At 43.5% G+C, this 13,345-nt stretch overlaps 4 protein-coding genes across 4 annotated transcripts in view; 2 read left to right on the forward strand and 2 right to left on the reverse strand.

Annotated features, from left to right (window-relative positions):
* Positions 1-1,292: 1,292 nt before the first annotated feature.
* Positions 1,293-3,314, forward strand: V2V93DRAFT_323867 (kinase-like domain-containing protein; the record flags this gene model as incomplete). The annotated part of the gene is made up of 3 exons (XM_066907450.1): positions 1,293-1,823; positions 1,881-2,187; positions 2,263-3,314. The coding sequence occupies 3 exons, from the start codon at positions 1,293-1,295 to the stop codon at positions 3,312-3,314; spliced, it is 1,890 nt and encodes a 629-aa protein (XP_066766284.1).
* A 1,410-nt stretch (positions 3,315-4,724) lies between these two features.
* Positions 4,725-7,173, forward strand: V2V93DRAFT_358739 (uncharacterized protein; the record flags this gene model as incomplete). Its single annotated transcript, XM_066908071.1, has 3 exons — positions 4,725-4,743; positions 4,766-6,714; positions 6,766-7,173. The coding sequence occupies 3 exons, from the start codon at positions 4,725-4,727 to the stop codon at positions 7,171-7,173; spliced, it is 2,376 nt and encodes a 791-aa protein (XP_066766285.1).
* Positions 7,174-8,220: 1,047 nt separating this feature from the next.
* On the reverse strand, positions 8,221-9,777 carry V2V93DRAFT_369260 (WD40-repeat-containing domain protein). The gene is made up of 2 exons (XM_066909976.1): positions 9,423-9,777; positions 8,221-9,372 (listed from the first exon to the last, which is right to left on the reverse strand). The coding sequence occupies exons 1-2, from the start codon at positions 9,472-9,474 to the stop codon at positions 8,288-8,290; spliced, it is 1,137 nt and encodes a 378-aa protein (XP_066766286.1). The 5' UTR covers positions 9,475-9,777; the 3' UTR covers positions 8,221-8,287.
* Positions 9,778-10,509: 732 nt separating this feature from the next.
* The window catches only part of V2V93DRAFT_380107 (uncharacterized protein), a gene marked incomplete at both ends in the record, with an annotated part of 3,659 nt that continues 823 nt past the window's right edge, over positions 10,510-13,345 (reverse strand). Inside the window, 2 exons of the mRNA XM_066912037.1 lie at positions 10,510-11,756; positions 11,813-13,327. Coding sequence (XP_066766287.1) covers positions 10,510-11,756; positions 11,813-13,327 — 2,762 coding nt within the window. The remainder of the gene's footprint in view (positions 11,757-11,812; positions 13,328-13,345) is intronic.

Raw genomic sequence — 13,345 nt, forward strand, 5'->3', positions numbered from 1 at the left:
GCCGCAGATTATCTACATACTTACAAGGAAACGGTCCATCAACTGAGCCTCGTCGTCAATCACGCCTGTTTACTACAGCAAGCAATGAGAAGCAGTCAGATCTAGCATACATGCCTCCTTTGAATATAAGTGCTCTTCCTTCTCAAACAATATCTCGAGTCAATGCTTTGCAGAGAGCTGCAGAAGAAAAAAATAATCACTCTAATCAAGAAGGAGAAAAACAAACCCACGGTTTGCTCTTTGGACATTTTGGAAAAAACTCTGCCGATCCAGACAAGGCAAACGAGTCGAAAAATCTGGGACAACATACGAAGTCGGGATCGGGATCATCTTTGCATTTTCTGCTTAAAAAGAAAAGTAGTACTTACCTAGACGAAAGCAGTGGTAGAAATCAAATTTTGAGTGCTGCAGAGCGCGAAGTAAGTGCATTAGATACTCTATCTTCGCATTTAGAAGTGTCAGAAAGATATATAGGACATGAGCAGAGTGATCAAAGTAAAGACAAGTTATCATTGCACAAAGATATGCATGCGACTTCACGTGCACTTCAGATCAACAGCTCTTCCACACCGTTGTTACCACCAAATCGGTCGTATCCACATCTAAGATCTACCCCGAGTTTGGGCTCGATGCGAGTTTCACCTTCCTCGATCCCAGTCTTGACTTCAATTCCGCAGTCCAAATCTATGAGCAAGGAATTGACTCTGGCCTCTTTGCAGCCATTGGATTCTCGGGACAGCAGTTCATTCCCGTCTCCCTCATCTACTTTTGACTCCCCAAAGAAAAGTCTGAATCTACGCAACCCAATTTCTATTCGCACGCGCTTGGGTAGAACATTCAAGAAGCAGACCATTAATCACAGAGACACCCCTGAGCCGGATTTGTTCATGTCTTCACCGCCTCCGATCTCCTCTCCTCCGCCACTACCGTCTGAATTTCTGCGCCGTCAAGAAGAGCAAGTCGACGGCGATACCGAAGAAGGGACAGATCATTCATTTAAGTCTACGCCATCAATTACGTCAATTGATTCGTCGAACTTCCGTAAACCCAAACTTGAGAAGAGCGCATCTGTGGATTCCAACGCGTCGTATTCGTCTATTCCCCTTCCGCCGCCTCATATGAAGCTGCAACCGCCAGATTTCTCCAAGTCTAATCATTCTTCTCCGAGAGGGAGCCCTTCTTTAAAGTTGCTTCACCTGGCTAAGCCAAAAATCTCCGCATTAGTGGAACGAGCTTTATCCTCAGTTTCCAGTTCTGCAAACTCGAGTACTACCGATTTGCTCCAGTTCCAAATGAAAACAGAGTGGATACCTGAAAATCATTTGATTCGGGATGAAATGGACCAAGCCGCGGACGAAGAAATGCGACAAATTTGTAATAGGAATAGCAAAATGCGAGATTCGGCAAGAGAGTTAGCTGAATATCGAAGAAATCTGGGAGTTCCTACTGATAGTATGACGGTATCACTGGCTGTCAAGACGCAGTCGTTGAATCTATATGAAAAAGGCGAAATTCTTGACTTTCGTGAAGTGTTCTTTTGTGGAAGGAAAGGGTGCCAAAAAGTGAATGGAGACCTGACAGCTTCGGCGATCAACTTTGGATTTGATGACGACAAAGGAGACTATCAATTAGTAGTTGGTGATCACCTGGCGTATCGGTATGAGATCTTGGGATTACTAGGAAAAGGAAGCTTTGGTCAAGTAGCAAAATGTGTGGATCACAAGACAGGAGTTCTTGTGGCCGTGAAGATCATTCGAAGCAAGAGGCGGTTCCATTCACAAGCGCTGGTGGAGACTAAAATTCTGAATGATTTGAAAAAATGGGTAACTATCTAGTAGTGCATTACTTGGAGTACTGATGGTGTATTGACGAATATGTAGGATCCTGATAACAGCCATCACGTCATTCGTGTCACTCATAACTTTTACTTCCGCGGACACCTTTGCATTTCTACTGAGCTACTCAGTTTAAATCTGTATGAATTTGTCAAGGAAAATCAGTTCAAAGGATTATCTTTAAAGATCGTCCGCAGAATTGCGAAGCAAATGCTACTTTCTTTAGTTCTCTTGCAACAAAAGAGCGTTATTCACTGTGATCTGAAGCCGGAGAATATTTTGCTTACTTCTCCAGATTCTGCAGAGATTAAGGTTATCGATTTTGGCTCATCTTGTTTTGAGAGAGAAAAAGGTGAGTTCTATATTAACGCTTTTCTATATTAACGCTTCATTTTATAACATAGCAATACTAACATATATTCAATAGTTTACACATACATTCAGTCCCGATTTTACAGATCGCCTGAAGTTATCCTTGGTATGAAATACGGCTTATCGATAGACATGTGGAGTTTGGGATGTATTCTGGCTGAGTTACATATGGGATATCCGATTTTTCCCGGAGAAGACGAGAAAGAGCAGCTTGGTTGTATAATGGAGATCTTTGGTCCACCAGAGCCCTCTTTGATTGAGCAAGCTACCCGGGGAAAGTTATTTTTTGATCCTTCGGGTAGACCGCGCCCTGTGATCTCGTCAAAAAATCATCGAAGAGTTCCATTAACAAAAAGTTTATCAGCTGTACTGAAGACAGATGATGTGGCATTCAACGATTTTATTGCAAAGTGCTTGACCTGGGACCCGGAGCAGCGATTGACAGCAGATGGCGCTGTTTTACATCCTTTTATTTCCGGTAAGAAGATGGAACGTCCTCCTGCCTTTTCACGGACAAGCTCAAATGAGTCGGGTATAGCTCCAGCGAACAAGATCTATGGCGGTTCTGGAAGATCAAGCTCAAGCACGACTACTGGTAGCGGGCAGTTTCGTGTTATTGGTTCGCGGCCATTGCCTGAGGTTCCTCGCGTTCGCCAGAATAACCAGAGCCCGATTAACAATGCCCATTTAGCTACGCAAAGAGTTGTCTCGGCTGCGAAAACGCCTTTGGTTATTGCACGAAACACGAGAGAAACAAGTGTATCTTCGGCGTCACTGGCAGCTCGCCCTACTCCGGAATGCGCATCGCCTGCTAAAAGTTTTACGAAGTTTTCCGCTGTTAATTCTCAGTCGGGACCAATGAGCTACAAAGGCTCATTTTCTCCACGGAAAATTTCATCGTCAGCTATTCCACAGTTGGGTTCTTCTAGAGCAAGACAGACCAGTCATAGTGTATCGGCACAAACCACTGGTGACTACTCTGGAATCAGCGGCGGTGTTTCTACGGATAATTTGAATCAGCTAAATAGTGCGATTCTGAGATCGATGGCTAGGGATGTCAGCGCAGGGAAGATCTCGGCAATGACTGTGGATGATCAAGCAGATTGAGATAATGCAGATTTTATGCTGAAATTTAAGCAATGGGGACTAGTTTCGGCTGAAAAATTAGAGCGATAGTGGAGTATCTTAGGAAGATGGTGCATTAGTAGTAAAGCATTTTTAGCATATGTCGTTTGTAAACATTACAGTTCGTTCTATTATGGCAGAAATTTTAATTTAATGAATATTCTCGCTACCCTACATGACTTCCCGTTCCTCTATTTTGAGCTTGGCTATCCTTATAAATACATGCGACAGCATTATACAATTCCATTCTGAACGAACACCACACCTAACAAGCAGCATATACGAGCGCAGTGTCTAACCTATCCAGAAAATCTCTTATTTTTTCAGGCCTCTGCAGTTTCGGCTTCAGGCTCGTCTGTTTTCCGCTTTTTGGCTGGAGGTTGGTCGGTCTCGGCCTCTTTAGACTCTTCAGTCTCAGGCTTAGGCTTGGGCTTCTCGCTATCTTCGGTTTCTAGAAGACGAAATATTAGCTACGAGTGACTTAAAATGCTTAATTAAAAAAAAAACTTACCTTCTTCACCATTGGTTTCTTCGACTTTGCCTTCAGCTTCTGTGGCTTCTTCCTCTTCCTCTTCTTCCTCTTCCTCCTCTTCCTCTTCGTCGCCATCAACGACCTCCTCTTCTTCATCGTCGTCTTCTCCGGATGATGAAGCACCACCATCGGTGTCTTCATATTCCTCTTCCTCTTCTTCCTCGTCATCAGATGGAAGAGCCTAAAAATGCAATTGCAAGTTGTTAGTCAATAGATCACGAACTCCCCACACTCCGTCACAGTGAAAACACCAATGCGAGCAGATGCAAACAAAATCAAGGCCGAATCGTACCTCGAGCTCCTCCTCGGGATCAGCACGTTGGCGACGAGTGGTCATTTTAATATTTGAAGTGATGTAGATAGGAAATGAAGGGAGCGCTGAGATATAGGGTGTAAAAGAGAGGAGCTGAGATGCGGCGTGGACAACTAGGCGAGGAAAGGGATGAGCGCGATGAGCTCGATTCACAATTAGCTGAATGCGGCAACCATATCACCGCATCTCAGCAGATCCCCTTATGCTCTTATAACTGCGCAAAATGATTCAAACCTATCTATTATATACTCAAAATAACGCGTAAATTTTATTCTTAATAGTAAAAACTTTTAATTTACTATATAATAATACTTTCAACTGCAGCAGAAGGATTCCGCATATCCGTGGAACTATTTCTTGATTGATGCATAATTAGGTAAAATCTATATAGTAGCGTTGCCGCAGCAACGGCCCGCCAAAAAAACTCGCCCAGCCACGGGAAGAACCAGCCACCCTTGCAGGACCCTTTATTTACGCGTTTCTAGTCGCGTAAATTATAGCCAGCCACGTAAATTCGCTGCTTGACAAAACACTATCACCGTTCACAATGACTTCTGATGCATCTTGTATTTTATACATTCGCATCAGACCTTGTTATCATGAGCGACAGATATCCTCAAATTGGCACTCGCGCCCACAACGATGTTGCATATCGACCGTATCAGACGGCAAGGCCTACCACCCTTCTTGTGCCACCTCAGCTCTCATCGCCGCCAGAAGTTAAGAGAAATTCCAAAGCAGCCAAGAGGTTCATTCCATCAACTTCCGGAACTATTGGAGCTATTCATCCTGCTGCTCAAATTAGTCCAAAGAAAAGTCTCCATAGAGGCAATCAGCACCACCGACATCTATTCGACGATATTCCCGCGGTTCCCTCAACCCTCATAGAATTTGACGGCAACGTACTCAATAAATCTGGAGGCAATCATCAAGGTCTTCGGATTGTCTCGGACAAAAAGAAGAGAGAGGCTAGAGTCTCGTCTCTGCCATTGACAAGTGAGCAGCCGGCTATCAATGCGCCAATATCATTTGTGCCGCCTCTGGCACATCAACCTATGACACGTGTAAACAGAGTCAGCTCCTCTCCAATTCCGGCGTATCTTCCATCTCTACTGTCCCCCCATGCGACAAAAAAGGAGCAACTCCAGACAAGAACTGCTGTCTTCGAGCCAAGGCCGGTGCAAAGCCACTCCGCCGGTCATCGTGCTGAAGCTTCGAAAGAATGCCCGATCCATAACCATTATATTCAAGCAGATAATAGAGATAATCAGCGTAAATATGACCAGATACATCAGCAGGATCAAGAAAAGGCTAGGCAGGCAAACAAGTGTGAACGAGAGTTAGAGCGGCAGCGTCAAGCAACTTTTATCAAGCAACGTGAGTACGAAGAACATCTTCGACAAGTTCTTGAGCGGGAAAAATTCGAACAACGCAACTTGCGCTTGCCGCAAGCCTCTCATGAAAATAGTATATTTGAGACACAAAAAGAGGTCATCTCACAGTCGCCAGTCAAACAACATTGCTTCGAGCGTGAGCAATACCAATCAGCAGCAAACCCAGCAAATGATTGGACCACTTTATTTGCAGCTGTTCCAGAAAAGCAAAAAGCTCCCAAATGGAAGCGCACGGTCAAAAAAATTGCCGGAATCGACGCTATTGACGATATAAACGACTCAATTTCTCAGATATCAACCGATCAAGAAGACGATTCGTTCGATATATCTGCGGAAGCATCTGTGCCAGTAAAGGGGAATCTTAAAGCAAAAAAGATAGCTGTCAGTATTGCTCAACGCGCTTCTCAGCTTCCAGTATTTCAAAGGCGGGAGAAATTCAACCTGAGCGACGCAATTTACGGAAGTATAGGCAAGGACCCAGGTTTAGTTCAAACAGAGCAGGAAAGACGGATAAAAACCATGAAGAAAAATGATAACGTGATTCGTACATCTGCAAAACGGCCTCAGCGACAAATTCCGATGATTGATAACACTGACGATCCAGTTTTCAAAAATCCGATCTGGATTGAGAAATTTACGGAGGATAGGGAAAAATTGTGCGATTCAGGTATTGCCGACGATAATGCCAGTGATATTTCGTCGGAGTATGATGAGCTTGTCGTTCAGATTCGCAAGGATAAGCGATGCATAAATAATGTCTCGCAGTGGTTAAATTCTGGAAAAGATAAACCAGGATTAGTAGGCGGATGGCCGGAGCTGGGGAAATGTGCCAGAAAATACTCGCTCTCGTCGACATCCTCGTCGGACAGCTCAATTAGACCAAATACTCCAGTGCCTTTACCAGATGCCACTTTCACAAAGAAAGGCTGCATTAACTTGGAGGAGCTAGTCATGTCGCGATTGTCCAAAAAAGCTATAAGTGACCTGCAGCAGGATCTTAGGCTCGCTCCTGATCAGTTATCTAAGAATCATCCTCTAAACGATGATTTAGTATACCAAACTGAGAGACAAAATTCTGGGGAGAAAAGTGATTCGGAAAATTGGCTGATGCTGCTAGTGAAGTCTATCTCAGATATTCGAAAGGTATGATTTATTTGAATAAGCTATTTCAGTATGGCACTAAGAACTCTTTAGAATGCGAAAGATAAGAAAATTGCAGAAGCGGATATCTCGCAGAGAGCGATAACTACACCTGACGTTACAAACACAGGCTCTCGCCGTTTAGCGGATATTCTCTTGGATGTCTCCACATCAATCTTACCTCCACCATTTAAACTTCTAGCAGCACCTCTCAAGTTCACCCATTTTATAGCTACATCTATTCTTTTTTCTCCAATGGCAGGTCCACATACTGACGAAGGTCGCGAACGATGTGAAGCACTGCGCGCTACTGTAATTGATTTGATAGCATTGCTTGAGCTGATGCTAGTTGTCGGAATGCTATATGCCGTATCGAAAATGCTTGAGAAGGTCTGTGTTTTAATTGCAGTTGTTTGTTATCCAGTAGTAGCGATTTTAAAGGCTGTATTTGGAGCTCGCTGAGAGCGGCTGCTTTGTTATTGAAATTTTTGATTTTCGTTTTATGTATCCAATCATTCGCGGAGTTAGGACTTTTTATGTTGGTTATATATGCATTGCATTTTGTATATTTAATTTTGAGCAACTCAAAGCTTCGCTTCTTTGCATCAAAGAGCTCAGGATTCTTTTTGCTGTATTCTGAATGCAAAACATGTTGCTTTCAAAATACCAGATTGATAGTCATTGGGATAGTTACCTTGCTTCGGTACTTGAACTACATACACCCCTAGCATTAAACAACTGTAAAATTGGCTCGTCTATTATACCGCCTTCAATAGACAGTAACGGATAGCATATTCTAGAGAAGATGCAAACTATAAGCAACATTTGGAAAACTACTGCCTGGATTATATTCGTGTTTCTCGCTAGTATTTTTCTGTGTCATATATGGCGCTGTGCGCACTGTTGCGGATCTATTTCTGTTATTTTATAGATATTTCACGATTTTCATCACTATTAGCAATAAACATTAAATTATCACAATCTGTGTGTCATTTATGTATAGAAAGTCAAAAATAGTTTATCATTTGTATCCGATAGCACAAACTGAGAAACAGGGCTAGGAAGATCACAGCGGTTATGAACACCAGTTTTTCGGTCTATACAATCACTGCATACTCTCGATAAATTGGAGGGAGGAAAGAATTGGTTGTCATCGCTACTCCTGAGAGAGGAAGGGGAAGAGAAGAGATGCAGAAGCGAGTAGCCCTTATAAAGAGTAGCGACGCCACTGACCGTCTGGTGTGGTCTGTATTCCTAATTGGACAAGTTGTAGACGCTGTCGCGTTCTGGCTCTTGGTTGTTGAATCCCAGGCTCTAGCACCCAGACTGCTGTTCATAAGAAATAAACAATTGGATTACAGGGAGCACTCTGAAGATAATATCAGAAGTTCTATATCTGCTGCGAAGCATGGGCTGGTTAACTATTGCAGTAGTTGAACACGAGAGTGGTTCTGCTGCGCTGCCAGACACCACACGAGTCTATAAAATCGAACCCCAAAATAGTGAAACATCTAATCTCTAATTGTCACTAAAGACACATATATTCATAAATTCAAGCACTAGCATAGCAACACCCTCATGAATCTACATCCTCGCCGTCACCATCTTCATTTCCGTCCGTGCTACGTCCCTGCTCGGCCGATAAAGCGCCAATGCCAATCCATTCTCCTCTAAAATTGGCCCTCCAGAACCTTACATGCCCATCATCTCCAGATGAGCTAAGTACCATACCAGAAGCATTCCAAGAAACTTTCCATACCTCGCCGTGGTGGTCATCAAAACTAGCTGCCAATTCAATGTCATATTCAATGTCACCTGTAGGCGTAGAATCGTCTTCAGCGTGGGATAACCGTGGTGTCAGCTTGAATATTCGCACATATCCATCTTTGCAAGCAGTGGCAATCAGTTCGTAGCGACCTCCAGCAGCGGCACTACTAGCCCAAGCGACATCTCGCACAAGATCTTCATGACCGGGTAATTCCTCGCATTCTCCAAAAGCATACTGTCCTGAAGATTCGGATGTTGACTTATTATACCGTTTCCTGAAAATAGCAACGCGCGACATAGCTGCCACAGCAAATTGTTCAATCGCTCGCTCTGAAATTTCAAGTGCGCCAATACGACCCGGTAAATCCTCCATAGTATCCTCATTATTGTAAGAGTTTGATAGAGATGGTAGCACAGCGACTCCAGCCGGACACCACGCTACCGAAAAACTGGATTGCATATCCAGCGGTTTTATCTTTGATCCTGTATCCACCACATATTCAAACGCCAAATGCCACTGCTTGAGATCAGATGGATCAGCTGCATGATAGACACGAATAACAGAATCGGTGCCTATACTGGCTAATTTGAGGCCATGTCCGCCAAACTTTGCAAATGCAATCTTGTGGACTGCACCGGAAGAATCGGACAATGTAGCTACCCTAGAAAATGATTTACCGTCATTCGACGAATAAAAAATTCGTACTGATTGATCTTCAGAACAGGTAGCAAGTAGCGTACCAAACTGCGGAGGTGCAAACGTGAGCGCTAACACATTGCGTTCATGAGCCAATGTAGCCGAAACAAAAGCCCATGAGTCAGCAGCTGACTTTCTTGAAAACACACGAACATATTGATCTGATGAACATGTCGCTAGTAATCTTCCATAATGGTCTGTGTATTGTCAGTATTGAGAATGAAGTCAATAGTATACATGCGCGTACCGTATGCAATATCATGAATCAGATCCTCGTGATTTGTTATTATAGATCCCATACTTTATAACTATTTGTTTTCTAGCAATCCTTTTGTCGAAAAAAAAAAAAAATAGAGGTGATCTCTGGTGAATCTTGCCGAAATAGAAAAGTGATGCTGTTGTTACTATGGTCAAATGCAAATCAACAACAGCAGGTCCAAAACTCAAACTTTCTCTGGATTCTTTATATCGTTCAGCAGCTAGTAGCCATCATATATAAGATTGTGGAAAATCTTATTCTATCTGTATGATTTTAGCTTGCAACTGCGAATATCGCACAAAAATCTGTCCTTTCTCGTTATTGTCTTGTCTTTCTACACATAGAATATGTAATTTAAACTTTATATTAAAACCACCTACTACACAGTTACGGCGTTTCCATACTCGCTTTTCTTGATTCTCTAAGCAAAACTATACAGTTCTCTCTACCGCACATAATCATATTGAATGGTCGAAAATAAGTCAAAAATTATATACAAAATTGAGTATTATCAAGAGTAGATACAACTCTAATTCACAATCCTACACACAAAATAAAATCATAGGTAAGCAATATCATACAACCATCATTTAAACTAGAAGTACATAATGCACTAGTCATTCAAAAATAATAAATAAAAATACAGTAGAAAGTAAGGATAACACAAAAAAAACCGGTAAGCAAGTACGCCCGAATATAAATATCATTGCTTTTGATATAAAATATTGAAACATGCACCATGAGCTTATTATTGCTCCGAATATACATTCGTCGCTTTATATGCAGCAATCATGTGGAGTCAACTCATAATGTGGATCATTGAACAAGTATTTGTAGTAAGGAGCGTAGTGTCTTGATAGACAAACCAAATTTTGTAAGGAGTGACTTTTCGTTGAATGCGAAAAGAGGCGCACAGGGCGTCGTCAAACAGAAGGTATCTATACCGCAGATTAGCAAACTGAAACTCAAATTAGAATGCAATATTAGCCATTACCTTCAGATTAAAAAACCAAACACCAAAAAAATAAATCCAGTAGATGCAGAGAAAAAATAGCAAAGACAGTTATAAATAAGTTTAAGACCAGCCAAGAGAGTTCTCACTCATGACCGGCACCGAGATGCCGCGGCCACTAATGTGGCCACCGCTGCTAGACCCTCTGGATCCGCTCAGCCGACTCTGACCAGAATGCTGATTCGAGGATTGTGTAAGAGATCGATGGTGGCCTATTCCATCCGAAGCCACTCTAGCAACCACAGGTCCCCCACTACCATCGCTTGAACTGACTGTGCCTGAAGGTACACTACCTAAAGGCATCGGAGGCGAAATTTGCCGCATGGAACTGGCTGTCGCCCGCGCAGCAGCAATTTTCTTCTTCCGGAACCATCGCGCAAAGACAAATACAAACACACCGTAAGCAATAGCACCAATAACTGCACCGACGGCAATTCCAACAGTCTGCTTAGACGATGTACTAATGTCACGCGAATTAGAGTTAGAGTCGAGAGAGCCAGCCGAGATACTTCCTGCTGAACTTGATGAAGAGCTACTATCGCTATCACCTGACGATCCATACCCTCCACTGCCAGAAGATGCTCCTGGCACAGACGACCCAGCTGATCCAGATCCAGAATTATCAGAATCAGACGCGACAAGTGGGATTGTAGGATCGATCAAGTCCATTAGTGCCTTGACACTGCCATCAGGATTATTGTAGAAATCAGACGAGGGTGTGTGCAAGCCAAGCAGTAGTGTGTCAACAAGATCAGTCGGCACATACATGAGAGCAAGTGACACTATAAACGATCCATCATCAGTCTTATATGGCTCGATAGCTTCCATAGGAGTCTGATCTGAAGACACATTGAGACCGTAAGAAATCCCCTCAGGCAGATACTGGAAGATCTGTGCAACAGCAAGAGAATGTTCCACGATGAAAGGGTAGTTTAGGGCATATGAAAATCCAATCTGAACCAAGGTCGAATTTGAAGGAGCACTGGGCGTGCCTCCCGATGGGGCAATAAAATTAGGAAGAACCGTGGTAGTTGCTGTAGGAGTAGTCTGCACTGACGCAGGTGTGCCTGTCGTTGCTTGTTGAGTGATCAAAGTGACAGGTAGCCAGTTTGATTCTGTTACAGATGTTGCAGTCCCAGCGGTTGTAGGAGACTCGAGGGTAGAGGGAGTCATTGTCAATGTTACAAAAGTGGTACCTTCCGAAGTCGCAGAAGCCGCCGAACTAGTCGATCTACTCGATGCTACAGTCAATGGACCATCGCTGTCCGATGTCGTAGTCGTCAAATCAGCAGCACTTGAAGTTAAATCGCCTAAAAAAAAATTAGCCTATGACTTTCTGTAAATCATAAAATCAGCGAATATATACTTAGTATCGAAGAGCTTGAACCAGTGGCAATAGTCGAGCCTGCTGAGAAACTCGTAGTAAGTGTCTGAGTAGACTCTGCTGATCCAGAGATTACAGAAGTGGCGGTAGATGTGACCTCTGTCTCGTGAGTAGTACCAGTTTCTGTCATAATAGATGCCTCCGACGACGGAACTGATTCAGTAGTGAATACAGAGCTGACAACCTCAGAACCAGTAGTAGATGTAGTTACAGCAGATTCAGAGACCGTCAAGGTAAGGCTTGTACCACTCATTACAGAAGTAGAAAAAAACGCCGACGAACTACCTAATTCCGAACTGGGCGTTGGGACGATAATCGCAACGCTCGAAGCCGGCTCACTAGTTGAAGCATAAGGCGACTCAGTAGCTGTACGAGAAGCAAGCGAGATCGTCGGAGTAGATCCCGTCGAAGCAGAAGTAACAGTAACGTAAGAAGCAAGCGAACTCGTAGGAATATATTCCGTCGAAGCAGAAGTAACAGTAGCGTATCCGCTAGAGAAATCACCAAATATATCACTACTAGATGCGGTTGCAGTTTCTGACAAAGTCATAATCAAGCTTTCCGATGCTGAATTGACTTTTGAAGTAACAGTTGAGGACTCAGCTTCAGGTGCCGACAGCAAAGACGATGTCGTACTCTCAGAACTCGAGAAAATTGGAACAACATTGCTGGTCGACGAGGAAGATGTTGCAATGTCATCTGCAGAAGATGTAGAAGTTTGCAAGGCTGATTCTGTCGTCGACGAAACAGAGGTTGACCATGTTGACCTCTCGGTTGGATGAAAGCTCGTGCCGGACGAAAGCGACGCTGATGGAGCAGATGCAAACATTTCAGAAGATACCAACGTTGATGTAGAAACTAACGACACTGACGTAATCGTAGGTGAATGTGAACTATAGACAGAAGTCGAATCAGAAGATGGTGAAGGTGACTCTGTCGATTCTCTTGAAACAATTGATGAGGACGAAACCAAATATGGTTCAGTGCTATATACTGTCGAAGTTTCAGCTACTAAAGAACTACCTGTACTCGACGTTGCCGTTAGGAGGCCTGATGTCGACGAGGCGTATGCATCAGAGGTGCTAAAGAATTGATTCGAAGTCGATGAAGAAACAATCGAATTGGATAATGAAGCTGACGAAGTCTCAGTAGAGCTTTGTGCTGTATCCGTAAACGTAGGCGCTGCAGAATCAGAAGATGAATCGATTCGGGTAGGGGGAGGCGATTGGAGTGAGCTCGAGCTGCTGACTGTTAAATATGCGTCTGTAGTAGTTGATGAAGAGGCTGTATCTGTCGGTAGAGAGCGATCTCCAGTCCCTGCAGCAGCCCATCTGCTTGTCGACGAAGAGCTACCTGTAGACTCTGTAGCGGTCGCTCTATCTGTTGGCAAAAGACTTTCTGTAGCGGTAGCTGGATCTGTAGGAAGAGGACTGTCTGTAGATTCCGTAGCGGTCGCTGTATCTGTCGGCAAAGGACTTTCTGTAGAGCTAGCTGGATCTGTAGGAAGAGGACTAT

This window comes from Kockiozyma suomiensis, assembly GCF_038497685.1.
Source record: "Kockiozyma suomiensis strain NRRL Y-17356 unplaced genomic scaffold V2V93scaffold_6, whole genome shotgun sequence".
NCBI lineage: Eukaryota > Fungi > Ascomycota > Lipomycetes > Lipomycetales > Lipomycetaceae > Kockiozyma > Kockiozyma suomiensis.